Source organism: Pteropus medius, unplaced genomic scaffold (assembly GCF_902729225.1).
Source record: "Pteropus medius unplaced genomic scaffold, Ma_sr-lr_union100, whole genome shotgun sequence".
Taxonomy (NCBI): domain Eukaryota; kingdom Metazoa; phylum Chordata; class Mammalia; order Chiroptera; family Pteropodidae; genus Pteropus; species Pteropus medius.
This window is the reverse complement of record NW_024353517.1, coordinates 11,498,263-11,524,511: the sequence shown is the minus strand read 5'-3', so window position 1 is coordinate 11,524,511 and position 26,249 is coordinate 11,498,263. Positions and strand designations below refer to the sequence as shown.

General features: G+C 53.2%; 1 protein-coding gene across 1 annotated transcript; it reads right to left on the bottom strand.

Annotated features, from left to right (window-relative positions):
• Positions 1–1,641: 1,641 nt before the first annotated feature.
• On the bottom strand, positions 1,642–26,071 carry MELTF (melanotransferrin). The gene is given in 17 exon segments (XM_039850516.1): positions 1,642–3,910; positions 4,385–4,583; positions 6,007–6,194; positions 8,047–8,114; positions 8,205–8,361; positions 9,281–9,475; positions 10,414–10,510; positions 11,963–12,114; positions 12,836–13,016; positions 13,761–13,948; positions 16,716–16,783; positions 17,979–18,093; positions 18,096–18,134; positions 20,231–20,413; positions 22,596–22,695; positions 23,923–24,077; positions 25,933–26,071. Coding segments are annotated over 17 exon segments (2,217 nt in total). The 5' UTR covers positions 25,982–26,071; the 3' UTR covers positions 1,642–3,827.
• Between the last annotated feature and the right edge of the window lie 178 nt (positions 26,072–26,249).

The window sequence follows — 26,249 nt, the reverse complement described above, 5'->3', positions numbered from 1 at the left end:
CATCAAGCTCCATCTATACCTCCTGCAAAGAGCCACCTTTGACCACCTTTGGGAGACAAGACCTGGAGGAGAGGCCTGTCCCAACCCTGGAAGCTGGCTTAGGACTACTTGGGATAAGAATTTCGGGAGCATGGTGTTCGAGATAGGGTATGAGTTCTGGGTGAACACATCCCTTCTCCTGTGATCCTCCCGCTGAGTGATTAGAGGGGGGCTCCTTCTCAAAATGTGGCTCCTGGACCAGCAGCATGAGCAGCACCTGGGAGCTGGTTAGAGTTGCAGACTCTTAACTATGCTCCAGACCTACTGAATCAGAATCGGCATGTTGACAAGGTCTTAAAGATTCATGTGCACATCAAGGTTTGGAAAGCACTGCTCTAACGCACAAAACCCAGGCTCAGGGTCTTTCTTGCCCACATCTAGGGGTACTAATAGGTACCAATAAATATTTGCTCAAGGAATGCCAAATATCACAAAAATCAGGCCTGGTAGCTATCTGTTGGGGTGGCTGCCTGGCTCATAATGCTTTAATTTCCTCTTTCTCTGGGACCTCAGTGGTCAAGTTTCAGCTAGGCATTCTGCTGCCAGCCTGAGCTGACTGGTCCAGTAGGAGACACCTGACCCACATTGGGCCAATCAGATGATCTCTCTCAGGAATTTGAAACTTAAGCCCCACAAAAAAGCCCTTGGAGTAATGGCAATAGTCATAGTGAATGTCTTTCTTGCACCTGTGATGTGCCAAGCTTGGTGCTGAGTGTTTTATGTGTAGTGTAATCCAGTATTCACAACAACCTCACCAGGTGAGTATTATAATTCAGCTTATATTTTCAGATGAGGAGCTGGGGTTCAGATGTTACATAACCCTCCCAAAGCCTCAAAGGCACGGGGCGGGGGGTGGGGAGTGGGCAGGGACAGCACCAGGAGAGCCAAGTCCTGAAACTGCCATGTGGTGTAGAGACACCGTCATCAACTTCTGCCACCAGGTCCCCAGGCTGCCCAGCTTCATGACGATTGGGTCAACTGCCTGGGAATGGCCTATGTGCAGTGGGGAGTGAGACCCAGCTCTATGATATGGCCGAACTGAGGGAGAGAGAATGGCCTGGGGGCAGAGTGAAGGGCAGGAGCTGTGGGAGAGGGGAATATAGAAAACCTTTACTGTCTGAGCAAAATCAGAGCTAAGACCAGCCCTGCTGTCACTTTAGGACAGGCTGGAGAGCACCCACTGTGAGGACTGTCAGAGATCTGACCCCCGCCCTCCACCCCCTTACCCCTATAACTATGTAACTTGCTAAAGAAAAGATATGGACGGCTTATTTTGGAGACACAGGGCAGGGGGGTGTTGGAGGAGTTTGCATCCTCCTCTGTATCCAGTCCCCAGATTAGCAGACACCCAAGAGGCTGAGGGGGTGGAGGCAGCTAGAATGTGCTGGGGATCAGTCCAGATTGGAGGAGAGAGTTAGTGGCCTCACTGGCTGGAGGCCCAGACTGGTGCCTGACTCTGGCTCTCAGAGAACAGGGAACAGGGCTCTGAGTGGAAACTGCCGTTATGAGTGGGCCGGGGAGTGGCAGGTCAGCCTCTGACTTCCTAAGAAGACAAAACCAATCAGCAGCAGAGTTTCTATTAAGAATCCAAGCCTCAGCAGCTGCAGGGTTGTTCTGCTTTATTGAAAAGAACAAACCAACATCCTTTATTAGCACTAACACAGCGGTGGCCCCCTGCTGTCACCTGACAATCAACCGTCACACGCATTCACTCAGGTCACACCTTCGGTGGCTCACACTAGTGTGCCTGGGTGGCACACTAGCCCAGGGTAGCCACACAGAAATATACTTCTCACTATACAAACCTCCCTTAAAAAAATCAAACAATCATCAGGTCAGAGAAGAATCACTCGCTCCTCCGAGGGAAGAAGGTACAAAGCTTGGTAGTAGAAGCTGGCTCCGTCTGGCCCCCCCATAGTGGGTGGAGGCTTGCTCCAGCATTGCGACCCTGCAGGATGGTGTGACTACCCCAGGATGCTGCCAGGGGCCTTCTTTGCTGCTGAGAGATGGAAGGAATCCATCCCAACGCCCACAGGTGGGGGCGCAGCACTGGGAACCCAGCTTGTCATCAGTGTCCCTGAGGCACCCGCACACTGGGATGCAAATAGCTCTAGGCCCACGCGGCTCCCGGTCTGCTGACGAGGGTGGCTTGCTGCTGCTTCTTCTCTCTCTCTTTTTTTTCTGGGAGCAAAATTCAGAGTAAGAGCTGACAGTTCTGGAAACTTTTCCTGGCTCCTCAGACAACCGTGGCAATAATGGAGTAGAGAAGATCCTCTTCAAGCACTTTCTGCTGACTCTCACAGAGGACAAGAAGAAGGGACTCTCATAGGGGACAGGAAGGAGGGACTCTCACAGGGGACAGGAAGGAGGGACTCTCACAGGGGACAGGAAGGAGGGACTCTTCCTCTGGAGTGAGTGGTCCTCAGGCCCCCTTGGTGCAGGGCTGGGTGAAGAGACCCCCTGCTTACACTGTGAGGAGACAAAGCTCCCATTAGTGTGTAACCCAGGCCTGTGGCTCCTCTGACAAAGGGACTGGCATCTCCTCATTCCTAGCTCTTCAGAGGGCCTCATGCTGTCCCAGAGGTCTGGGCTACCTCCTGCTCCAGGGCCTGGGGCTCCCCAGGAAATCCCCCAGGCTGAGCGCTTCAGTCTGGAGGCAACTGCTGCTGTAGGATATATAGGGGTGGCCGTGGAATGGTGGGTGTCACACTGGGTAGAAGGGAATGATTTGAGCTGGAGACTAAGGGGAGGAAACAGGAGCGGGCTTAACCCTGGGACACAGGCTCGTGTGGCTGAATTCACTGAAAGGCAGGGCGCACAACATGTCCCGCTCTGAGGCCTGCCCTCCTTACAGCAGACAGGGGTTTAGGCAGGATTTTGGAGCCCTGACCCTGCATCAATTCTCACACTTAGTAAAAATTCTTACTAAGAAGCATTTCCTTTGTCTGAAGGTCCCTTGAGGGTTTCATTCCTACGGTCCAGCTCTAGACTCCCTGCCCTCACCAGCCCAGTACAATCAGGGGTCCAATGGTCTGGGCTAAGCCAAGCCCCAGAAGACAAGGACAAGGGGCTGCCTGTGCCCAGCAGCTTCTCCATCTTGGAAGGCCTGGCTGTGGTCTCATCTGGTGGATGTCAGTGGACAGACACAACGTCCTCAGGAGGGAGGCTGGAATGTAGAGCCTGGAGGCCAGATGGAGCAGAGGCTGATAGGAGGTGCAGTGTCCATTCTCCACAGGAGGAAGTGGGAACAGACAGGGGCGGTGACGGTAGGGCGTGCCATCTCTCCAGGGCCCCCTGAGTGGCTCCAAGACAGAGAGGGCCGTGTGGGAAGCCTGGATTCAGCCTGTTTCTTTGGTAACTGGCCTTTTCCAAACCCAAGCCTGGTGAGGCCCCGTGTGGTGGGAGCCTGCAGATTTGCAGGGAAGCAGTGGCAGCCTGTGGGTGGGCCGTGACTGGGAGGCTGGCCAGCACGCCTCAGGTAGCTGAGCGACAGGTGGTGCTTGGGAGGCAGAGGCTGGGTTCCAGCATGAGAGACCTGCTCATGTCCAACTTGAGGTTGGGGGTCTTTCCTTTGAGATTCATCTTTATTCCACTTTGAAGTGATCACAGAAACTTCTGTGTCGGAATCACAGCTCTGAGGAGCTCCAGGGTTTCTCACATTTCCTCTCCCATCACATGTTTCTCTCTGAGCAGTGTTAGCTGGATTTACTGAGGAGAACAGCCTTATTTATAGAGATTTCCAAGTAGGTGTCCATTCCGAGGGAGTGTGAAGCTCGCCCAGAGCTGCTTCAGAGGGAGGGCTGGAGGAGGCCGACTGTGAGGGCCAGTGGGAGCAGCGGCAGAAGCAGAGAGGCCCTGGGGGCAGTGACCACTGAGGGATGAAATACAGGCATTAAGGCCAGGAGGCACCTAGGCTGGCACTCGTGTGCAGGGCTTGACCGAGCGCATTTCTGTGCACTAAACTCACCCAGTCTCCCTCTTTCTACCCTGTCACAATTTCTCTTTCCCCTGGTTTCTTTACATATTCATTCTTTTTAAAATTATACTACATGTATATTTATGTAGTTGCCTCATCCCTTCTGGAAGAGTATTTTTAGCATTTATATTCATTATCCCTGTCTGTCTGGGTTATATAGCCAGTGTTTCTGCTGTAACTGTAGCCTTCCCGTTCAGTCCCTCCTGAGACACTTCACCTTGATTGTTTGTAACGACTCAGAGCACCCTTCGGATCACCCAAGGGTTTTGGGTGAAAGGCCCAGAATGATGCAGGGAAATATGGCAGGACACCCGCTCCTCCTCTAGTAATGGGTGTGAATGAGCCCGTCCAGGGGTACTACAGCCCTACCTGCACCCGAGCACTGCTGAGACAGCATCCCTTCCAGAGCTGCCACGTAGTCGAGGCCCAGCCAGTCACGGTATGTGGTTTTCTCCCCGACGGGCACCGCCCGGATTGTGGCGTCCTTGAAAAGCAGGTCTTGGCCATGATAGTCGGAGGAGTCAAACATTTTGAAACCATTCTTATTGTGGTCATCTCCAAACAGATCCTGGAAGCACCACAAGCAGACCTGCTTTTCATCCGGGCTCACAAATGGTCACTTAGGTGCCATCTGCTATTCATTGCTTTCTTTACATATGATGAATCAAAGATCAGGGAATTTCAGGGTGCCAAGACTCTGAATTGAAATTGGAAGCTTGACAACTCATTGACCTCTGTTATCAAAGGGGACTTGGAGTAAGATATGATAACACTACCACAGTAAGGAGTGAAGAGGCGACCAATCATTTGGGGGAAATTCAAGGATACTCTTGAGGATCTGATGACAGTATCAGCCTTCTCCCCAGAAAAATGCACATCCACACAGGGTCCTTCCCCCACGTCACATCAGAAAGTTTAGGGAGAAGGTGGGAGGAGAGGAGAGAGGGTAGGTTAGGAACCGAGGATCCCCTTGTCAGCCTAGGTTCCAATTCTAGATGCATTTTGAAAGTGCAGCCAACAGGATTTGCTGCTGGATTGGATGTAGGACGTGAGAGGAAGACGGGAGTTCAAGATAACTCCCGAGGAAAGGGAAAGGCTGAAGGAAGAAGAGCGTCTAACCTTGAACTTGTTTGGTGTGAGATGCCTGTTTGAAAAACCGGCTGAAATGTCAAGTAGGTAGCTGTTAAAGATGTGAGTTTGAGGCTGAAGGGTGGATGGCGGCAGGGCTGAAGATGTCCATTTAGGAGCCATCAGTGTATAGATGGGTGTTAATGACATGGATGGGACTGGATGAGACCCACAGGGGAGGTAGGCGTGGCAGAGAGGAGGGTCAGGATTGAACACTGGGGCATTCTAGCGGTTACAGGCTGGAAATGAGGAGGAACCAACACAGGAGACTGGAGGGGTGTCTGGAGAGGGAGGGCGGAGAGCCAGGCAGGTGTGGGCCGTGAGCCAAGGGGAAAAGTGCTTTCAGAACGAAGGATTTGAAAGACGGAGCTGCAGCCAGTGCTGGTGAGCGGTCAGGTAGATGTGGACTGAAAAACAGCCACTGGACTTAGCAACATGGCTCACTGTGCTCTTGACCAGGGCAGGTTCAGGGCTCTGATGGGGGCTGGTCTAGAGAGACCGGAAGGAGGCTCCAGAGCAGAGGCGATTTTTGGAAGGATTTTTGCTGTGAAGGAGAGTGGGATTATGACTATAAGAGGATATGAGGCCAAGAGAGTGTTTTGTTTTGTTTTGTTCTGATGGTAGAAATAGCAGCATGAGAACGGTCCAGCTGAGAAGGGGGAATTACTAATGCAGGAGACAGAGGGGAGAGTGGATGGAGGGACATCCTTGGCTAAGTGAAAAATCACAGAATTTCTCCCCAGCCATCCTTAGTTTCTCCTGTGGTCTGCTCCAGGTAGACAGAGGTATCCCAAGAGCGTTGCTCACCTCTGTCACCCACCCCCGCCCTCCCCCCGAAGGATGCAGCCCCCACTCTGACTCACCTGGGCCTTGTCTAGCAGTCCATACACGGTGAAGATGTTGGTGTCTGGCCGGACCATGACGGCATGGGACGGTATCTGTGCCAGGTTGCAGTCTGCAAACTGGGACACCTCGGCCCGGGCCCCATTGGGACACAGCAGCTCATAGTCCTCTGACCTGAGCTCAGCGGCCCAAGGCTCAGAATTGTGGCCTGAGGGGGTGGAGCAGAGGGAGAGGGAGGGAGGAATAGAGAGAGGCTTCTTTCCTCCTGGATCTGGGGAGGAAAGGCGATGTCTTTTGCCTTTGACTTGGGAGAGGTGGCAACGTCCGGCCAGCTACCCAGCGCTCTCCATTTTCCAGTTACTATGCTCTATTACCATCTAGGTTCGTAGTGTTGGCAGGAACTACTGTTCGTAGGGAATAAGGGAGCACCTACTATACGACAGGCATTTTATAAGTACTGCTCCATCCTCATAACAGTAACGCAAGGCAGGTGTGATCATCCCCATTTTACAGATGAAGAAACCGAGGTTCTTAACCACTCCCAGGCAAAGAACGCCATCTGTGTGTTACAGGTCTCGGGCCTGAGGGCGGGATGAGTTCCTGAAGGTGGTGGTTGACCTCCTCCCCTAATGGCTCAAGTTCTCAAATTGGATGGGGTATAACATGTGTAGACCGGTAAGAGGCAGTTCCAAGACCCCTATTTATAAAGAATGTCATTCAGTAGGTCTAGGGGGAGGTCCAGGCCCCTGCATTTTAAACCGACATCTCAGTGATTCCGAAGTGGGCGGTTGGTCCAAGGGCTTCCCGAGAAACACCGCCCTTGGGAGTCGCATGATTTTTATGTCTCTCTTAGGATCCACCCTCTTTCTATTTCCAGAAGAAACTCCATGTGGGTCCACGAGTAGAGGTAAAAATAAAGGGAAACAAGCAACCCTGGAAGGTGGGCGTCTCACTGCAAGTGATTCTCACAAGGCCCCCTCCCCGACCACAGAGGCCACGGGGCTGGGGCCAGGCAGGGCTCACGGGCTCCTGTAGGAGCAGTCAGCTTCCTCCTCCTTGGGGATGTTCCCCAGAGTTCTTGATGGGAGGGTGGCAGGGGAGAGGGCTCGGGGCAACTGGTCTGCAGCCTTGGTGACCTTCATCGGCAGGATGGGATCTGAGTTTTGAAATATTAACTGGTGTTTTTTTTTCCTGCACATCTTGCTTCCCTTTCACCAATCTCCACCTCCCCTTTGGGCCACATTAGGCCTTTCTGCACCGACTTTCTGGGCAGAGATGTGTTAGGACAGAGTGGAGAAGACTGTGCCTCCAGCATTTGGGGTTTCGAAGCCTGGGTTTAGGCAGGATATACAGAAAGTACAAAACGACAAGTGTTAGAGGGAAACAGCCTCCAGTTTTCGGAAAGGATAGATTCACCGACCGAGGAAGAACAGGAGGGGGAACGAAGTGATGCATGGTAAAAGGTCCTGCCCCCTGACAGGAACCCAGATGTGGGCTTAGCAGATCCTGGAGCACAGAGCTCTGAGCTCTGAGCTCTTTTTCCCATGTGGAGTCTTGGAACATGACTCCAGAGAAAAACCACCCACGTGAGTGGGGGTGTGCCCTGCCTCCTGGGCTCAGGGGGCTGCAGAGTGATTTCTCTGCATGTGACATTGACCTGCTCAGGACTGAAGACCAGATGCTGATGTGAACCGATGACTCTGTGGAGAGAGGCCCCTGCCATCCCCACCCACACCCCTTAGTACCGCACAAATACTCTAGAAGGGCCACTCCGCATTGATGGAGACTGAGTTGCTACCATTCGGTGGAATGGGGACTCGGACTCCAGACCAGGAAAGACTGTCGTGTGTCCTGTGTACCTGGATGTGTGGCCAGAGGTCTGTTCTTACCAAGAGGCCCCTGGGGCTCCTGGGGTCCCCAAGGGGCAGAGCCTTCTAAGACTCAGCCTTTCCCATTGTTCTTTGACTCCAGTCCTGGCAACTCCAGTGCCTGGATCACCTTGGGGAACAGCACCCCCACCCGAATCTGGCCCTGCTCTGGCCCCAGCCCCTGTTGTGTACCATTTGTATTGTCAAAGACAGTCGTGTGCTTGACAAAGGCGACGTCCCCCGCGTTCTCAACCAGGCACCTGCCACGCAAGAGGCCAAGGTGGTTGTTGGCGGGAGGGTCCCAGCGTCTGAGTCGGCCCCAGGCCCACCCGCCAGGCCCACCTGAGTACCTGAAGGCGCCGCTGTAGCCGAAGTACCTCTCCTGGCTGTTGCCCACACACTTGTTGCGGCCCTGCTCGTCCCCCACGCAGAGCGTGCACAGAGAGGAGGGGTAGTGCTTGGGGTTGTTCACGGGCACGCAGCTGGCACTGAAGAACTCACTTACCGCTGGGGAGGAGGGGACGGGCAGTGTCAAGGGGCCGGCGCAGAAAGAGTGGCCAGGGAGGAGAGGGGAGGGCTGCTCCCCCACAGATCTGCCCTCCCTGCCTGGCCCCACAGTTCAAAGCCACCCATCTGCTCCACTGCCCACCCAGTCCAGAGCGGCACCCTCCTCCTGTGAGAATCGTGGATATGGAAGGATACAGAGGTTGTGTAGACACAGGAACTCCACAGACAACCTCCGGTAAATAGTCACCTAACCTTCCCTTGAACACCCTCAGGGACGGGGAACTCACTACCCAATAAGCTATTCTGTTCCAGTCAGAGCACCCGCCCAGCTGTGTGGGAGTGGGAGCAGCTGATCCTAACACCCTCCATGTGCTTGTGTAGGTGGTTTTTTTCCTCAGGTGCCAGCCAGCACAGAGGTGTGTGCGCAGTCAGCCCAAGGGTCCTGCCAGCTTCCTCCGGCCTCCCTTTCACCATGAATGTGCATGATTTAACATGTGGGGAGGGCCCCACGGATGGCATATGGTGGGTGCTTGGTAGAAGTGTCTTCTTCAGCACTTATACAGATGGCTGGCCACTTTCCAGTAGGTCCCCAGATGCCCAGGTCTGCCAGGGGATGGGAACAGCCCCACGACTAAACGGTGATACAGCCAGGCCCAGAGCCCATGCCCACCCCGCTCCCCATGCCCACTGGAGCCTGTTCCACTCTGGGCGAGTAAGCGGTAGGGGCACCGTGGCAGTCCCCACAGAACCGCCAGACAGACACCCCTGACCGTCAAGGTATGGCCAAGAATAGTTCTCAACCTTTCTAAGAGTGAGGGTTAGATCAAGAAGGAAGAGGAAACCTCTCCGGGGCTGCCTCCTGTGGGGTCCTGCTAGGAGAGGGTCCCCGACCCCAGCTAACCCCAAAGAAGAGTGGCACCTGTGAGGACGTCGCAGTCCTTGGGCTGGATGAAGCCCCTCTGCACCAGGGCTCCCACGGGCACGTCCCAGCCGGCGGGGCTGCCGAAGGCCGAGTGGCAGGAACGCTTGCCCCGCAGCTCGTCCAGCGTGAAGGCGTAGGAGCTGTTCCGCGTCACCACGGCCACCACGAAGTATGAGTTGCTCCTGTCCTCCGCTGGGTGTGGGGGACACCAGTGAAGCTCCTCTCTGTGCTCTCCTGGCCTCAGCTGGGCCAGGGCAGGGCACATCCCGGGCCCTTTCTCCCTCACCCCTTCCCTCACCCGTGCTCTCCACAATAGATCCGCGGTCCCGCCCCTGCCTCTCCCAGTGCCTAGGCCTCTGCTGCACCGACTCGGGTGTGCCCAGGCCCGAGGGCTGGGCTGGTGTGTGCAGCAAGCACGTCTGGCAGTGGGACCCCTGCCTGTCTCCCCATTGCTGAGAGGCAGACGGAGGCTCTGCTTTCAGAGTTCTTTCTTCCACCCCCTCACCCTCCGGCAGTCCTCACCCAGAGGGAGTTCTTTCTTTCCTTACACCCAGGTGGTATTTTTCTCACCTCCCCAGAAAAAGATGGAGGCACAGATGAGGCTGCAGAGATTTTTCACATCCAACTGGAAGGGACCTGAGGTCACCACTTAAGAGGACAGAGCACCAAGGCCCTAACCCAGGTCCCTGCAAAGGCATGCATGAGCTGACAGGAAGGAGGGCCACCTTCCGTGAGCCACGGCTGGAAGAGGCTTAGGAGGCCTCTGCCCAGGGTCGGCAAACTACCCAGTGGAGTGTTTTTGTACGGTTTGGGTTGCAAGCTAAGAATGGTTTTATATCTTTAAAGAGTTGTTATAAAAGAAGACTATGAAGCAGAGTCTGTCTGTGGCCTACAAAGCCCTAGGTGCTTCCGTTCTGACCCTTTACCGAAAGTGCGCTGACTCCCGCCAGACTTCCAAGGACTGGATGGGAACACGGAGGCCTGGGGCAGGAGGGGCTCGCCTGTGACAGATGGCAGCCAGCCCAGGGACAGAGGCACCAAGGGAGAGCTAGAGCTTTAGAAAATGTCCAAGGGGGCATTATGTACATGTCAACCACCTCCCCGCCGGGGCCACTGGCCCCAGCACTCACGGGCATAGTGCTCCCCTGCTGCGGGAACCAGGCTATATGTCTTCCCTGCTGTGTAAATGTCTTCACCGCTCAGGGTCACAGCATCGATTTGTCCAGCCTGCAGGGGGACAGAAAGAACGGCTGGGCTGGCACGGGCTCCAGGATGGATCCGGGTGTTGGGATCTGACGGAGGAATCGGGGCTGGGTCTCTCTGGGACTCTGGCCTCAGGCTCACTTCCCCTGGAGACCCTATCTTGCCCGTTGGCCCCTTCCTCTCCTTGTAAAGATGCGTGGGGAAGACAGGTACCTGCAGGGCCAGAGGCCTGAAACCAACCCCCACTAGCACTCCTGTTCATGGGTGTTTCATTCTTTTAGAAAATGTTTTCTGAGGGTCCCCTGTCATCAGGAGAGAGTCTCCTGGTTCTGAGGGACTCGAGCAAAACCTAGAACGACTCCTGCCCTGATGCTTTATATGGGGTCTCCCCGTGGATTGCCAGTCCTTAGAGCCCTGGAGCACCGTACCGTATCCCCAGCACTGGCTAAAGCCTGGCACACAGCACGGGTGCAAGACATATTTGTGCAAATGGATGAATGAGCTGGATCTTAAAAGGAAGCAGCCTTAGAGCCTGTGGCGGAGGCTCCGGGGGATAAAGCTGAGGCAGGGTGGGCACTCCTGAGAGGCTATGGTCTGGCCCGTGCTTAGGGACCACATTGAAAAGAGCTCCTCGCCATCGAGTCCCCTCTACTTGCTCTTAAAAAACAGGAGGGGAGGAGTCCAGGAACCCAGGCTCTGCCGGGACACCCGTGGCCAAGGTAGGGCTGCATCTCCAACTGCAGGGCCTTGGGGCTGCCTCAGTCTCCCGTTAGAGAAGCAGGACAGAACTGAACGGGCCTCTGAGACCAGGACAAGTACTTTTAACTGTAGGTGGCAGGCATATTGGAGGATGCCAAATCAATTTAATGGGCCATGACATGCTAAAAAAAAAAAAGACTAGAATAGAACAGAAACTATCAGCATGCATCGCACTTAGTAAGGGACAGTACTGTTTTGTTTCATAGCTCTCTCTATACAGAACTTTTTTTTACATATTTATACCTGAAAGAAAAGTTTTTGTGTACTAGACTATAATGGATGTAAAACGTATTTCTGACTGAGGGTTGATGTCAAAATCTTTAACAAACAATGATCCAAGTCCACTCCCATTATGCACAAGGGAAACTGAGACGCAAAAGGGGAAGGGGCTTCCCCAAGGCCACAGGGTCAGCCAGAGCCGAGCTGGGCCAAGCTCACGCTCCTTCTGCTCCTGGCCACTGGCTCAGCGAGGAGTCCCTGGACAAATCTGGAGAAACAGCCCCCTTATGCCCTATTCCCTGGGCTGGGGCTGTTCCCATGGGTCCTTCCGCCTTCCCTTTCTCTGTGGGGTTGTCACAGGAGACCTTCTTCTCCTCTCCAGGCTGCCCTATAACCTCCAGACCAGGTGGGGCAAGGAGAGGGTGGGTAAGGACCATCCCCGGGCACTGCCATCGCCCGCCCACCTGGTCGTTCTGCCCTTCCAGACTCAGACCCCACCTGGATCCGTTCCATGCAGTCCTGGGGGGACTCGGCTGACACACACTGGATCTCTGGCTTGAGCCTCTGCCGGCTGAAGGCCACAGCCATGTCCCCACACTTCTGGATCTCGGGAGTGGACAGCACACACCAGCGCAGGTAGTGGGGCAGCCCTGTTGAGTGTGGGCATGTGGTCACTGCACGCTGCCTGCTTTAGGGGCCGCCCTGAGCAGGGCCTGTGCAGAGGGAGCCTTGGAGGCCGGCGCCTCAGTAGAAAGAGCTTGGAGTCAGATCTGAGGGGAATTCTGGCTCTTTTCCTCATTAGCTGTAAGGGGAAAGTTATTTAACCATCTGATCCTCTGTCCTCATATAGAAAGGGGATAACTGTACCTCTTTCTAGGGGCTGTGAGGAGGTGTGAGGCACAGCCTGGCTGCTGTGTACCTAACTCAGTGGCACACCGTGTCCTTGTTCATAGGTGGAGGATACGTGGGGGAGGGGGCTGGAGGAAGGAAACCCATTTGTAGACTGCTGCAGAGGTCGAGGTGAGAGGCAGTGGCTGAGCCAGGGAGGAGGAGGAGTGAGGCATTGTGGAGGGAAAATGACAGGACTTGAAGACTTCGGTGTGAAGGGGTGAGGAGACCCTTCCCAAGACAGGCCCTGATGGCCTGGATGCCACCCCCTGGAGAGGCGGGGCTCTGGAGATGTTTGGACTCTGGAAATGTTTCCTCCCCAAACCCCCAGAGGCAGGCGATAGAAGCGACAGGTTCTGGTCAAGACCAAGGGGCACATCTACCAGGGTGGGCGTCCTCCCCTGGCCCCCTCTCCAGAAAGCCCTGCCATTCTTGTGCTTAGAATGGGCTGGGGACAGCGGGAGAAGAGATGGGTGAACTTACGGTTGGGATCACAGAGGAGACCCTTCATGGCATGCAGGTACTCAGGGCCCAGCCATGCCTCGTAGGTCTGTGTGGCAATGGGCACCAGCTCAGAGGTGGCATCTTTGAATAGCAGGTTCTTCTGGCCATAGGCCTCAGAGCTGAACATCTGGAAGCTACTGTCCTCGTGGCTGAACAGGCGCTGTGTGTCGAGGGGTGGGGATGGGGGCTGCTGAGGCTGCCGAGGCCACGTCCCTTATCCATTCCTCTCCCTGCAGCCACCACCTCCTTCTCGTGCCCTCATGCCAAGCGCCCACTCTAAAGGCCGGGTGAGGACCACCTCCCTCCTTCTCTGTGCTCCCCCAGCGCATTCTACCTTGTCCCACTCAGCTGACTGGACACATGACTCGTGGCCCAGGTGCGGGATGGTACTGAGGACAAGCAGGGAGGCAGGGCAGTGGTGGCACGAATGGGACAAACTAAAGCTGGTGTGCCCAGAAGCCAGAAACTTGCTGCTCTTGTAAGCAGTGGTTCTAGCAAAACGTTATTCACATTTAATTAATAGTGTATTGTACATTTATTTGTTTTGTCATTTTGTTTATTTGCTCCTATGTTCTAATTTTGGTTTTAAGATCCACAGGTACCAGGGGCTTTCTCTGAGCGGTATCTGAGTCCCCTGGTCTCTCCTCTCTGGCCCGCCCTCCTCACTGCCAGCTAGCACAGTCGATTCCTCCTTACGCTGACCTGGGCTGAGGTTGGACACCACAGAGAACTGGGTCCCCAGTTGGGGTCCATCCCAGGGGAGAGTCTCTGGCTCTCGCCCACCCTAGTCTGGCTGGCCCAGCCCCAGGATGGCTCTAGCTCAGAGCTCCCACCCTGGTGACAGACAAGAAGGTCCGGCACCATTCCAGAAGTTGTGCATGAACTCACCTGGCCCTGAACTCACCTGGCCTTCGTTGAGCAGCCGGAAGATGAGGCCCCCGTCTGTGTCAGCCCGGACCACCACAGCGTGAGCGGGCACCCTCGCCAGGTGGCATTGCCTCCACTCGGTGATGTCAGCCCGGCTCCCATCCCGGCACAGCAATTCGAAGTCCTGTGACAGCAGCACTTGGCCCCAGGAGGGCAGGGTTTTTCCTAGGGAGGTGGGAAGGCCTGTGGTGAGCCAAATCCTGTTGGAGGGAGGTGCTTGGGAGGGCCTCAGGGAGGGCTCATGAGAGGGAGCCTGAGGAGAGGCTAGGATGTTATAGGCCGCAGACCCACAGTGAAAAAACTCTTCCAGGAGGTGAGAACTAGAACTTCACCAGGAGGTGAGGCTCAGAATTACAGCAGCGGGTAAGAGCCCAGAACTCAGAATGAAGAGGAGCTCGGTGGCTACACCCTCCAAGACCATGTGTCTCAATAGACTATGTCTATTTTCTTAAATTTTCTACCTCACACCAATTTCTATTAATAAAATAGATTTGAAGCATCTGACAATAATACAACATATGTAAACAGAACTGTTTATTAAAGATAAAAAGAATAAGAGAATAAGAGAAGCTTGGGGCGAGAGAGAGAAATACACCAGGAGTTCATTTCTACCATCAGGCACTAAATTTGGCTCTGAGCAGAGAGCATCAGGCAGCGGGGAGGGGGCCATGATGGAAACAAACTTGATAGAATCCACCCAGAACTGTGTCCCAGAGAGGAAAGTGTAACTCCCCAAAGCTTCCACTACATATTAATACAATATTAATCCAACTATTAATATTTTGGTATATATCCTCTAAGTCCTTCTATTTCCATTCTAGTTTTTAAACATTTTTAATACGGTTAAGAACATACTTAATAGGTGATGTTGCATCCTCTTTTTTGTTCACTTGTCATTTTAAAGTATTTTCCCACATTATTGGAAACATTCCATAAAGCTCATTTATAATAGAAAATAAGATTTATTTGAAAGAGTGAATATTGACACCAAGTAGGAAAATTAAGAAGACTAATTTTAAAATGAGGAAGATAAATCTCTGCTAGGAAATAGGAGGGGAACAGATAATTTGTTGGGATCATGAAAACTCCGTTCACTCCAAACCTATTTAAAAACAAAACTCCCAAACCAAAAGAGTAATAGTTTGGAAAACTCCATAAAGGTCATTTTTAATGACTGCATGATCATTTATAGCGCTCTGAACAATTACTGAGTGTCATTCTCTCCCAACTCCCCTTTTCTCTATTTTTAAACTGCTGCAAAACCCTTGTATAGAAATCTGGGGGATCATTTCGCCTTCCCATGAAACAAATGCATCCCGTAGGTGTTTCGATCCGCCACTCTTGTCTTCTACTGGCTACGGACAATTAAAGCCACGTTGCTTCACTACCTTAGACATTTATGTCAATTTCACTCTTTTGCTCTTACCAATCTTTTTGCATGAAGACACTCTTTAAAAAATTACTTCCTTAGATTTCCATCAAAATTTTAAAAGAGCCCATTTTAGCTCCGTATATCCTTATTCTTTCTCCACTTCCCAAATGTTCCTTTGTTTGACTCATCTTGGGCCCAGGTCCCTGCTGCCCATTTTCATAGGATCATCCTGCTCTAGATACAATCCTGTTCTTCCTCCCCTTTTTTTTTTTGTTTTTTTTGATCAATGATATTTTCCTAACTTTTTTTTTCTTCCTACTTTTTAGATCACTTTTTTTTCCTCTCTCAAATCTGGCTCATGTTGTTTGTCTTCATGAATGTCAGACTACATGGCGGACTTTCTGATTTGAAAGGCAAAGATTAACAAAAAAAAGAGAATGATTTAAAAAAATGGACAATGATCAGATATTCTGGAATGGCCAAAACTATAGAGGCAAATGTCTGATTGGTGATTGCCAGGATGGGCAGGGGTAGGGGTGACTAGAAGAAAATTTTGAGGTGAAGGGTCTATTACAATCACTATTTGTAGTGGTGGTTATACAGCTGTATGTTTTTGACAAAACTCATAGAGCTGTATTTCAAAAAGAATGCCTTTTGCTGTATGTAAATTATATCTCAGTTAAAAAAATAAAGGATCCTTAGGCAAATCCAAATTAGGGAACCGTCTATAAAATAACTAGGCTGACTCTTCAAAAGTGTCGATGTCACACAAAAAAAAAAAAAAGATTGAGAAACTGTTTAAAGTTAAAGGGAACTAAAGAGACCTAACAACTAAATACCACATGCGACCTTACATTATTAGGTCCTGGTCTGAAAAAAATTGCTGCAAAGGACAGAATTGGGACAATTAGTGAATCTGGAATATGGACTGTAGATTAGATAATACTATTGTGTTGTTACATTTCCCAAATTTGATAACTGTATTGTGGCTTGATCCACATCTCCTAGTTCTTAGGAGATGCATACTGAAGTATTAAAGGACTTTTATGCAGACAAATGTACTCTCAAATGGTTTGGAAAGAACACATAAGTATGGAAAGAACACATAAGTATAGAAAGAACAATAAATCAATGTGATGAATGCTAAAGGTTGGAATCTGGGTAAAAAATAAGTGGGAATTCTTTGAATTATTCTTGCAACTTTTCTAAAGCTCAATTAGTTCAAAATTAAAAAAACATTTAAATGACAATGATATAATAGATCAATACATAACACTAATCCATCTTTAATAAGACCTCATCCAGGGATAAGGGGTGGCTTCTTCAGATAAGGGGAGAAAAATGACAGGAAAGGAGGTAGATGAGAGCTAGGGCAGAGATTTGCAAATTTTTTTCAAAAGCAGAACCCAATCTTCAAGTGTAAAGGAAACCCAGCGCCATGTACAAATCCGGGCAGGTCAGAGCTGCTCACCTGGCCCGCTTGCCTGCAGAGCAGTTTGAACTCCACTGCTGAGACCCAGCTTCCTTTCCCTGTTCCTGAGGCCAGCCCCTCCCACTCACCATCAGTGTTCTCCAGCACCGTGCTGTGCTTCACGAAGGCCACGTCCCCTGCCCCTTCTGCCAGGCACCTGAGGAGGAGAAACCCATGAGCCTGGGTGGCGCTGAGCTCCCCAAACCCCTTGGCAACCACCCATCCTCCACCTCTAAGGTCTGGCTTGGACTATGGGATGGTCATGGTGGGCATGTGTTTCAGAGTCATGCCGTCTCAGGTTCCAACTCTCTGGTTTGTCGGCTGTATGGCTTTTCCAATTTGTAGAGCCTTCCTAGCCTTATCACCTGTGAGGTGGGAATGAGAAAGTGGCTCCTATAGGGTGAGGTCCTTTACAGTCTGTATAGAGCCTGTGCAGCCTCGGCCTGAAAGGGTCAGAAGCTTATATGGCAACTAGTATCATCAACAGCCTTAACGCTCGGGGGGTTTTGAAGATGACTCTGTCCTGAGGCAGGGGATTGGGCTATACCAAAAACCCTGAGTGGAAGGGACCAGCACTTTTCTATATCTTCTATATGTCACTGCCCGGTGAGGGAGGCAGGTCAGGGCTTACTGGGCAAAGGGGCTGCCCAGGTCTCCACAGACAGCAGATAAGCAGGGACTGGCTGGACAGACGATACCAGGAAAGGTGAGGTGGGTGACAGTCTCTGGCTTGGAGGACTGAGGACTGTTTCTCTCTCTGTGCCCCAAACGGGCATTTACTCAGATCACATCCTGGAGCTTGGGCATTAGCCGGCTTCCTCCTTCCAAGTGGAAGCACTAAAGCTAGGGTGATTGGAGGGACTCAGCAGGCTTCCATTCCATCCTCCACGAAGCATGTTTCCTCATTTGTGGACAGATGGAAATGTACCACAGCAGTTAGAGATTCTGTTTTGGATCCATGGTGGGCTCATCTAAAGTGACAGCCTGAACCAAGGGGTCCCTGCCATAGTCCCTCACCCCTACCATCCTCCCTGCTGCTCTGAGACACCAGAGTGGGGACTTGGGAGTAGCAAAAGGCTGTTTTGTCATTTTCTTTGCACTAAGCCCTTACTTCTCTAAATATACCAAACATGTTGACTTATGAGCAAATCCAGTCTGGCAAATTCTGGTTTGATATTTTTAAACCAACCAGGGCACATGAACTATATAAAGGGTGCTTTGATGAGATGGAGTGGACGTTGCCACTCCCCCAGGGCCCTTTCTGCGGAGGAGTTGTTTTTCCCTAGTTCTTGTGGCCTCTCTCCCCTGACTCAGCTCCGCCTGAGCGCCAGCCCCGCCTGGCCTCCTCTTACCGGAAGGCCCCGCTGTAATCATAGTATCTCTCCAGGGGGCTCTTGTCACACACGCCCTCTCCAGCGGTGTTGCCCCGGCAGAGACGACAGAGGGACTCGGAGTATCTGGTCTCTCTGCCCCAGGGACACAGCTGCCCCCAAAGTAGTCGCTGACAGCTGTGGGAAGGAGGCAGAAGGAGGTCAGTCAGCCACACAGCGCCAAACTCCCTGCCCTGTCCGCTGGGGAGGGCTCACGCCACTCAGGCTGGAGAGGAGGGCTGCGCTCCCTGGAGACGTGGCTGGACCCTTCAGGCTTCAGTCTGAGCAAAATTGGGGGACTGGGTCTCATCAGTGTTTCCCAAACTAGGGCCACAAAAGTGTGGACATTAGGGAGTGACTGTTATTCAAAAATGGCTCAGGGAAATAAAATGTTTACTCCAAAACAGCCATGTAGGACAACTAACTATCAACGAGATACTATTCTCATTGAAGGTTTCATTTCGAAATCAGTATGGGTAATTAATAAAAGTGGGGAAAGAAATAAATTATTACTTAATAAGTATAATTAATTTGATAGGCAACACTTCTCAAAGCACAGGGAGTGGAAGGAAATAGGAGAGGGAGGTGTCATGTGTGAAGAGGTCGGATCTGCATGGTTTCCCAGCCCTGTGTCCACCCTCTTGGCAAATATTTATCCTGTGCTGAGGAAGCCCCAGTGCCACACAGGATGAGCAGGATGCCAACTCTTCACTGAACCGGTCAAATCATGCTCATCATCCAGCTAAACCAAACTCTTCCAAGTTCCCATTCTTGGTCTTCTTTTTGCATCCTCCCAGGGGAGAAGATATTTAATAAATGTGCCAAATGACTGATAAACCACCCAGACTTGGCCACCATCTGAGAGGACAGGGCTTCTGGGCTCTCGTGGGTTGCACTGGTTTACACAGTGTTTGGGGTGGTACAGGGGCAGCGTATACATGTGTATGCATGTGTGTGCATTCCCACATGTGTGTATATGTGCATCTGGGTTTGTGTACGTGTGTACATGCATGCGTGTGTGTGCACAACAGTGAGGAGCCCACTGGGAGGTATGGAAGTTGAGCTCATAACTACGGCTCCCTGTGGTGAGCACATACCCTGTGCCATGCTTTGTACGAAGATGTGGTGTGAATTATCTCACTCCTCCCAACCTCACAGCGCTGTAGTTAATTTTCCCATTTTACAAGATGAGAAAACTGAAGTTCATGGAGGTAGAGAACCTCTCAGAGGGTAGATCACACTGAGTTCGGGTTTAAGCCCACATCTATTGGATGCAAAGTCAGGGCTTTAAAAGACCATTGTTTCTCCTGCATGCTCTCGCACCCTGCACCCACCCCCAGAAGCACTGGTCACCTGTGCTGCAGACAGGAGGCAGCATACTTGTGGACAGGGGATTTGGAGACACCCCAAACTCTATTCAGGGGGTGGTGTGATCCTAGGAGAGTGGTGTGAGAATATGTCAGGGACCACCTGACATATTCATCGCTGTATTGTGTCCACTCTGGAAAGACTGACACAGCTGGGTGGCCAGCAGGAGACCAAGAAAAGAAGCCCAAAGCATGAGAAACAGGGCTTCTGCCGAGGCGGCCAGAACGAGGTCTCTAAGTCTAGGCCAGGACTCTCGGGGCTTCGCCTCACCCCCGCCCCGCCGTGAACTTTGTTGTCCGTGGCCCCATTGGGATCACTCTCAACTCCCATCCTGTGTGCACGACAGCTCTATTCCCACTGCAAATGAATCGACTGGGGAGCTGCGAGTCTCCGATTAGCCACTTGAGAGCTTTCGGGTACAAGTCAGCAGCCAGTTTGGGTCCTAAAGAAATAGAGTTTCTGACCCTGTAAAGTTGAGGATACATTTCTGGAAATAGTGGCCTATACCAGGTCTACAGTGGGTGAGGCCTGCGCTTCCGCCATTCGCCACATCCCAGTGCTTGGCTGTGTGGTGGGACCCGGTGATCAGTGACTGAGAGTTGAATGCTCTGGAGAGACTGTCAAGCAGAAACTAAAGTGGTGGCAACACCAGGCTGGCCAGCATGGAGGACAGAAGGGAGTGATGAGGACAGGGAGGGCCATGGGAGGGGTGGGACTGTGCTGTTCCTTAAATGAGGTACAAGATGAAGGTGAGCCTGGAGGGAGGCTCTCTGGGGGGCGGGAGTGGGGGGAGCAGGAGTAGCGGCAAAGAGAAGGAAACCCTGGAGCCCCTGCAGGAGAAGCCCCCGCGTGCCATAAACTCTCACCTTTGAGCACATCGCAGCCCATCACCGAGAGGCGGCCGCTCTCCACCAGGTAGCCCACGGGCACGTTCCAGCCCACGGTCCTGTTGATGCCCGTGTGGCAGGACCTCACACCTTTCAGGGTGTTGATGGTTACATTGGAGCTCCTCTTGACCACAGCTACAGCATAATAGGAAGTACCAACCTCTAGGAGGAGGAGAGGAGATGAGTGAGGGCAGCAAGGGGAAGCCATGAAAGAGGCTGGGACCCTGCCTGGGGAGGCTGTGGGAGAAGGGTGTGTGCACACCCACGTGCGAACCTGTACATGGATGTACATGTGCACACGCATGTGCATGGATGTGCAGGTGTACGTGTGCGTGGTGTTTTAGAGAGCAAGTGAGTGCAATCCACATGTCTTATCACAGACCTCACCCTCCTCCAGCCTCGTTAGTTAATTTTCCCCTTTTCTTTCCCAAGTCAGCTGGCACTTAGCTGGGTCTACATTTGTGCATGGCAGGGGAGCACTGTAGCTGGACCAAAAGCAGAAGTGGCCTAAGGGTTTTGTTTCCCAAAAGTGAAGGCACTTTGGAGAACTTGGAAGGGTTGAGAGGAGTGGTTGGGAGGCACAGGGGGACCAGGGCGGGGCCTTCCCCAGATTAGAAGTGATTACCTAGTGCTGAGAGGAAGGGGGGCGGGGAGAGAGAGGGTGCTAACAGGGTGGTCCCACATTACTCAAGACCCTGAATGGGGTGCATACGGGTGGGCAGGAGTCTACAGCCTCGCAGAAGATTCCCCTGGGCCAAATGAGGCCCAGAAGGGGCCATTCAGACAAGACAGGGATGACTCATCTATGGGGACTGATGACCAGAGGGTATCTCATCACACACACACACACACACGTACACACACACACACACAACCACCTGTGGTGGTGGGTGCCCATGATCAGAATAAAGTTGATTTCTAGAAAACAAAGCCAGTGTTATTTTTTTTCATACCTGAGTTTGTTCTCTGCCAACCTAAGCGGCCTCGTCTGGTCCCACCCTCTGATCTGCCCACTGTGCCTTTCTTTTTCGTTCCTTGGGCACATCAAACTCTTTTCTACCTGAGACCCTTGTCTGGTCCGATTTAAATGTCACCTGCCCAGAGAAGCCCTCCTGTCTGCTCTATTTCGAGAGGTCCCCTCATGCCCCTTATTTTCTCCCTAATAACTCCACTTTCTTCACAGCACTCACATTTCTAACTTTTTTTTCTGTGTATTTGTTTATTGTCTGACTCCCACTCTTTGAGGGCAGGAATTGTCTTTGTGCTTACTACTACTCTAGGCTCATGACTGGCGTGCAGTAGGTGCTCAATAAATGTATTGAATTAATTAAAAAGGAAGAGGTGTGTTTGGGGCCCATGAAGCAGGGCCGTTTCGGGCCACTGAGTGGAGAGGCTGGCTGGTTCGCAGGGCTGGACTGTGTCCCATGTCATCTGACAGTTTTTAAGTCAACAATTAACCAAGCAAGACCTTGTGCTGGGTACCAAAGATGAGGACTAGGGCCTCACTGTGGTGAGGACAAAGAAAACCAGACAGGAGACAGGACCTCAGCTGAGTGAGTCAGTACTCTGGGAAGCGGGAAGGTAAGGCCCTTTGCAGGCTCAGGGGAGCTCCTTGGAGGTGACAACTGACCTGGGCTGTGACGGAGGCTAGGCACTAGACAAGTAGAGGTAGCGGGGTACAAAGAGCAGGCTAAGCCTGAGGCATGTCTGGTGAGAGGTGCAGTGACAGGGGCAAAGGAACTCATGTTTCTGACCACATAACACATATCAGCTGTGCACATACTGGCTCATTCTGTCTGTGTGACGGGACAGGGATCACTATTTCTATTTTATAGTCAAGGAAGTGGAGGTCGTCCAAGGTCACAGAAGGTCACAGAAGGGTGAGCTTCCTTCTTAATTCTGTCCAGCTTAGCAACTCCTGGTGACCACCACTTGCCTGGCCTCATTCCTACTCCTGCCGCTTCTGACGGAGGGTCATTCAAGTGTGAAGAAACTGAGTATTACTGATGCCTTGTTCACCCCAATCATGTCCAACACTGCACCAGACGTGTAGCACCCCCTCAGTAAGAGCATGCAGGTAAAAGTTAGGGGGGAGGCTAGGCTCCTCATGAGGAAAAACAGACACCGGTCAGCCTTCTGTGTCTCTGGCAGCTCCCAAAGCAGGTGGTGGTCAAGAGAGATTTAGTGGGGCCTCTGAGGTTTGTGTGGCCAGGAATCCAGGGCCGCTCTGGGGACAGGGCTACTGACCAGCTCTGGGGCTACAGGGTCGGGCCAGGCCCAACAAGGACACACTGCTGAGCGACTTCCTCTCTCCTTCCACCCTCCTCCCACTTGGCCCTCTAACCTTGATCATACACTTCACCCACCACGGGCTTCAGGCCATGCTCCTTTCCCGCCTCATAAATGGCTCCTCCATCCAGAGTGATGGCGTCAGCCTCCAGGGCCTGCTGGGAACATGTGAGTCAGCCCCACCCGGCCCCCTGGCCCACTCAGAGAGAAGCTCAAGGACACCCACCAGTCTGCCTAGGGCCCACTGAAAAGCCCCAGACGTCCACACTGGTCCTCTTAGTCTGGCCCAGGAGCCTTGTCCTGGCTCAGCCTAGCAGGTCCCTCCGCCACCAGGGCCTCGGGCTCTCCCACGTTACCAGGCCCAAGGTGACAGCTCTCCTAGGCCAAAGGCTCATCTTGCTTTTCTAGCTGTTATTTGAAAAATATTATTAATTTTATAGGACTTATAATAGATATACATAGTAAAAAAATCAGGTAGTACAAAATGGTATGTAGTAAAAAGTGAGTCTCCCTCACTCTCTTGTTTCTCAGCCCCCTGCCTCCTGTTAACCTGTTTCTTGGGTTTTCTCTCTAAGCTGCAGACTGAATCGCATAAATGCTCTCTTCAGTTTCTCCCTTTTTATTTTAAAACGCAAATGACAGTATGCTGTCAGTGCGTCAGGGAGTCCGTGAATAGAATTATAGTTCGACTCTCACAGTGGAGCCTGACCCAAGCCCTTGGCCCACCTGGGACCATGGCTGGATTAGGTCTTGGGACGCATCACAAGCTGAGCTGAAATGAGTTTGCCCCTGAGGCTTCCATCCTTACCATGTCTTGCCACTAAATTCCTGCCTCTGAATATTGTCAGTGCTGGGTTATCAGATGTTCTGCCACTCAGAACTGGTTTCCCATCCCCTACTCACACCGCCAGGACTGCTGGCCCCCGTTCCTCCTTCCCCAGAGGCCCCCGTTCCTCCTTCCCCAGAAACCACACAAGCCCGGTTTTGGAAAACTCCATGGCAGAGTGAATAACCACCATGGGCCACTAGGAGTCTGCTACCTGGGCTCCCCTTGGTGGGCTGGGTAGTATCCCCATGCCGGCTGAGGCCTTGTAGAAGAAAATCTCTGCCTCTCAGACACCTTTCTCCACTGGCGCCCATCTGAGCAGGGGCCCTTTTTGAGGCCTCCCAACACCCGAAGGCCTGGCCTGGGCAGGAAACAAGCTGGCCCTTGTTGCCTGGGAAACTCAGGAGATCCTATCGCCCAATCCTGGTGGGGTGGGGGGCCGAGGGGTGGGCATAGGTGACTTTCCCAGTGAATGAAGTTGTTGTGTGCTCCCTCCTGAGTCAGAGCCCTCTTGTCTGGCAGGCTGTGGTGGCAGAGAGGAAGGGAGAGGACTCACGGTGATGAGCTGGACACAGTGGTCGGCTGAGGTGCCCTGAACGCACAGGAGGGAGGGCTGAATCCCGGCTTCCTGGAAGGACTTGCTCATGTCGCTGCATTTCTGCTGCTCGGGGTCTGAGGTGGTGCACCACCGCACCTCCATCCCGCTGAGTGCTGGGGATAGGGGACAGTGAGGCCCAGCTCCTTATGAGCCTCCAGCCTACAGCCCCCACCTGCAGAGGGGGTGGCTTCAGCAACTCTGTATGACCCAGTCCTCTGCAGCAGCATAGCCCTCCCACTGGGAAGCACTAACGCACAAAGAGGTGTCACAGACTGGGAAAGGCTGGCTCATTGGCAGAGTTGTGCGCGAGGCCGTGCATGGCCCGGTGCTCAGGGTAGATGGATGGCTCAGAGCCTGGTGCTTAACAGAGGCAAGGGAGTGTCCCTCTTTGTGAGGTTACCCTTACCCTCCCTGCCATCACAGCGTGGGGGCAGGGGCGGTTAGAAGGAGCATGGGCTGGGGAGTCCTGCTGGCTCTGTAAGTAGGCAAGTTCCTGCCCCTCTTTGGACCTCCCTGTCCTCCAAGAGAATGCTGGACAGGGTTCCTCACTAAGCAGTGTTCCTGGGCCCTCCTCATGAACTGAGACATGAGACAGGGAAGTGGTTGTGGCTGCCCAGTGATGCCCCTCTTGGAGCATCTGAGATTATGCCTGGTGCAAACCCACCCTCAGGGGACACGGTGCCAGGCCCCTGCCAAGGGGAGGCTGAGGACGCAGTAGGCTGGCTTCAAGTTCCTGCTCCTCTAGCTGGTGACTTAAGGCAACTTATTTGACCTCTCTGAGCCTATTTCATCATCTGAGAAAGCAGATGAGAAAATCCACTTTCTGTGTTATAAATAAACCTATGTTGAGAACCAGGACACACAAGTCCTAAGTGGACTTCCACTTAGCCCTCTCCTTCCTGCGGGGACTCTTTTGGGTCCCATGACCTGACCAGGTCTGAGTCCCAGAGAACTCCCCGCCTGGTGACCCAGCAGAGCGGTGCCAGAGTTCCCTGAGGTTGATGCCTTTGAGGAGCTCCTCCGCCACTCATCCTGACCAGCCAGGATTGCTGGGGAGGCCTGTGCTCCTGGGAAATGCGCGGCTCTGGGTCCAGTTTCCGCTCCCAGGGACCGCCGGGTCCCCCTCTCCTGGCAGCTCGTGCTTCTCATTCCCACGCCAAGGCTAGGGCCGCGGGTTTGCACAGTCTCCCTTGCACCTCCCTCAGTCTCCCCAACTCCCGGTGGCACCCCGGAATGTGGAACTGCCCTCCCCTCTCCAGTGCTCCAGACTGCACCCCGATCGCGGGCAACTGCAAAGGTCGGACCGGGGTGGCCGGTCCATATTTTTCTATCGATGAGGGCAGAGCGGTGACGTGAACCCGCCCTTCCAGTAATCTCCTGCGATCCCTGCGAGCTGCTCGCGGAGGTCTCGCCTCGCCGCTCACAGTCCGGGCCCTGACTTCCTCCGGAGGGGAGCGGTGCGGACGCCAGGAGCCCGCGTCTGCGCCCCTCCTCCATCCCTGCATCAGGCAGGTCTCCCTGCAGAGGTCACCTGGGAGCTATCTCGCGCCTTCTCCCCTCCCATCCCTCCTAATTTTCCCCCGCCTTCTTCCCGGCGGGCCCTCCAGAGAAGTAGAGTCACTCTGGCCTCCAAACCCTCCTCTGGCTTCCACGGCCATCAGGAGCGTTCACCCTCCCGGACGTTCTCCCGACACTCCGAGGCTCTCCCATCCACGCCTCTGCCCGCGCTTCTCCTTGGCACGTCAGAGGGGCCGCTTTTTCAAGGCCCAGCTCAATGCCACTTCCTCCAAGAAGCCCTCCAGACTTCCCAGTCTGCCCTGGTCAGTGCTAGTTCCCGCTATAGTCCTCATTCGCGAGACGCGGGTTCAGGGCACACTTCCCAGCCCCTGAGACTGCTCAGGGGGCTCTGGGGAGCTCTAGAACCCCCGCCCCGGCTCCTGCTCCCACGGCTGGGCGGCGGGGCCTCACCAGTGCGCAGAGCCAGGCAGAACCACAGAGCCGCACTCGAGCCCCGCATGGCGCGATCTAGAGCTAGCTGGGGCCGGAGTGGGTGCTGGTTGGGTCTAGGTCTGGGTCCGAGTTGGGTCAGCAGCAGCCGAGGATTTCTCCCTCCTTCCTCCCAGCGCGGGCTCACAGTTACTTAAGTGCGGCCGGGGCGTGCCTTGGTGATGTCCACGCCCCTACAACGCACCATCCCACCTCAGACTGGACACCTGGGCTGACCAGACTGGGCTTGCCCTTCTCTCTGGCGCCCCTTGCTGGATCCTCGTCTGGCTGGGGGCTAG